General features: G+C 39.9%; 1 protein-coding gene across 3 annotated transcripts in view; it reads left to right on the top strand.

The window, feature by feature from the left end:
* Positions 1-342: 342 nt before the first annotated feature.
* Positions 343-3,069, top strand: part of LOC107554758 (gastrula zinc finger protein XlCGF8.2DB-like) — an 11,378-nt gene continuing 8,651 nt past the window's right edge. Inside the window, exons 1-2 of one of the 3 annotated variants that reach the window (XM_016237362.1) lie at positions 343-396; positions 1,159-1,291. In XM_016237362.1, coding sequence (XP_016092848.1) covers positions 1,207-1,291 — 85 coding nt within the window. In that variant the 5' untranslated portion in view covers positions 343-396; positions 1,159-1,206. Of the gene's footprint in view, positions 397-924; positions 1,292-3,069 lie in introns of those variants that run through there. The other 2 variants (XM_016237363.1, XM_016237361.1) reach the window with 2 other exon arrangements.

Here is a 3,069-nt window from a genome sequence, read left to right on the forward strand (position 1 = left end):
CTTTCAATGCTTAAAGACAAACCTTCCTGCAGCAGAATCACATCACAACAGGCACAAGAGCGCAGGCTTATGGCGTCGTCAGACCAAAATAAAAGTGCGTAACGTTACGCACACACGCACACACGCACGCACGCACGCTTATAAGCTGACGTTTAGGGTTAGGTCGTAAATTAAAATCATAAAAAAAAAAAGTCCAACAGTCTAACGTTAAAGTGTTTAACCAAGCGTGTTTTAACCAAACTCTGAATTACTCTGGAATCAATTTAATGTATGTAAATGTGTATACTCCCGGTGATTTTAGACAGCTAGCGTTTAAACGAGACTTTTATTTTGGTCTGGTGACATGACGTCATAAGGCCGCGCCGCTCCTGCGCCTGTGGATTCTGCTGCAGAAAGGTTTACGGTTTAAATTGTTTGAGCAATTTGGAGTTTAAGATAATTACGTCGATGCAAACGGTTTCATTGTTTTTTATCGTTTTTACAAGCAATGATAAATGTTATAACGTTACATTCAATAGCAAGTAATTTTTTTTAAGCTAACATATATAAACGTTGTTTCTTTGAACAAAGCTCATCCACGCGTGAAAAGCAGAAAATGTGTCTCATTTCGCTCTATAACTCTGTATATAGTGAACCAGTTTACCTTAAACACGAATGTAGGCACTGGCAAGTAGTGATGGAGAAACGGAGCTTTCAGAAACTCCGAGTCAATTGAACCAATTGCTTCTCAAAATGATTCACTGCACGCCAGAGACCGTTAATACATACACACACATATATATATATATATATATAAAATACAACGACATGCTTACCACACATGCTGCTCAAAACACTGTCAATGAAACGATAACAACAAATATTGCATGGCAACTTTTGTGAACCCAATTACAGTTTTGTTTTCATTATAAATGATTAATCTATTATATGTAATCTTTTATTTATTTTAATGCTTTGTAATGGTAATTTTGAGTGTTCTTTTGGGAGTGCCTGGCTAACCAGGCCAACTGAAGAAAACCATTGTTTTGACTGACAACTTGCCAGTACCCTGACTGCAGAACTAGGGAGCTGAGTGAGATGCATCCATTTAGTTTGGATTTAGTTTTATTATTGTAAATTATTCTCATCTTAAACATGACAGTGTGTTCACACACACAGAAAAACTCCTGGTGAAGTAACTGGGATCCACGTGACACTATTATAAAGATGGCGTTTATTAAAGAGGAGAGTGAAGACGTGAAGATTGAAGAAGCATTCAGAGTCAGACATGAAGATACTGAGGAACAAACAGGTTAGTTTCCGTTCTCAAAGGTGAGCTTTGATCCTTATTAAAATGTTGACATGTTGAGATCACGACCAGACAAACACTAATGCTGCCTTTAAAGTGTCATGAAACCCGAAAACACATTTTTTTGAGATGCTAACACATACAGCGGGTAAAATAAGTATTGAACACGTCACCATTTTCCCAGTAAATATTTTTCTAAAGGTGCTGTTGACATGAAATTTTCGCCAGATGTCGGTAACAACCCAAGTAATCCATACATACAAAGAAAACAATACAAATAAGTTAAGAAATTAAGTTCTGAGTAATAAAATGGAATGACACAGGGCAAAAGTATTGAATTACTGAAATGTATTTAATACATTGTACAAAAGCCTTTGTTGGTACTGACAGCTTCAAGACGCCTCCTGTATGGAGAACCTAGTCGCATGCATTGCTCAGGTGTGATTTTGACCCATTCCTCCACAGAGTCTTCAAATCTAGAAGGTTCTGTAGGCCTCTTCTATGAATTCTGATCTTTAGTTCTTATTTTCTATTGGATTCAAGTCAGTTGACATTAAACTTTGATGTGGCATTCTAGCAGCTTTATTTTCTTTCTCTGACTTCAAGTCATGAAGGGGAAGTCGTGGCCTAATGGTTAGAGAGTCAGACTCATAATCCAAAGGTTGCGGGTTCGAGTCTCGTACCGGCAGGGGAGTGAATGTACAGCGCTCTCTCCCACCTTCAATACCACGACTGAGGTGCCCTTGAGCAAGGTACCGAACCCCCAACTGCTCCCCGAGCACCGCAGCATAAATGGCTGCCCACTGCTCCGGGTGTGTGTTCACGGTGCTCACGGTGTCTATGTGTTCACTGCTGTGTGTGTGCACTTTGGATGGGATAAATGCAGAGCACTAATTCCTAGTATACTTGGCCACATGTCACGTCACTCACTTCATCCTGGTAGAAACCGACGTGCCGCAGATGAGAGTGAATTTAACTGATTTGTTGCCAATACTGTTTCAGAGAAATACTTGTAAAGCTTGAGAAAATTGTAGCGCTCCAAACAGGAAAAAATAAGTCCTTTTACTGCAGGTGCGTAGGATACTTGAAAATGAACATCGTGCAAAAAGTGCATGTGAGTTAAAAACAGATGGACACGAGCAAGCAGACGTTACAGCACATTGCACATCACAGGGCGTACTAGGGCTGTGTATCACCAGCAAAGTCACGATACAGAGGCCACGATACGATACAGGACTGCACTGAATTTTACCTCAGCAGAAGTTAGAAAAACAGCTATTTATTAAACACTGCATACTATAGTGCCATTTCTAACTATTGGCAGAGCAGGCAGCGGACCTCTGCATTATGAAGGGCCTCCAGAACTGTACCACAGTACAATATAGGTAATGGCATATGTTTCATGTTTACATTGTGCACTCCCAACCAGGTACACTATTCTGATTGTTTGCATCTTGTTTTTAAGCCCATAAATAATAATGTACTCATTCTAATACATTTGTATTGTAATGTACTCATTCTAATATATTAAAAAAATCACTTACATTGCTGGTAGGTTATCATTGCACAAATTAACACTGAGAAAAAAATGAAAAGAGTTGTAAACTAACGCGCTGTCTTCACTGTATCTAACGCACACAAGGCTGATTTACTCGATGCGTCCGCAAGTTCGCTTGGCTGTGTGCGGCAGGACTTTCTGTGCAGCTCCGCTTCCGAAGATGCACGAGTTCAAATCGACTCTAGCCGAACATGCACGTCTGTGCCAGCATTTGTGTGAAACA

Source organism: Sinocyclocheilus grahami, unplaced genomic scaffold (assembly GCF_001515645.1).
Source record: "Sinocyclocheilus grahami isolate Dianchi unplaced genomic scaffold, SAMN03320097.WGS_v1.1 scaffold512.1, whole genome shotgun sequence".
Taxonomy (NCBI): Eukaryota; Metazoa; Chordata; class Actinopteri; order Cypriniformes; family Cyprinidae; genus Sinocyclocheilus; species Sinocyclocheilus grahami.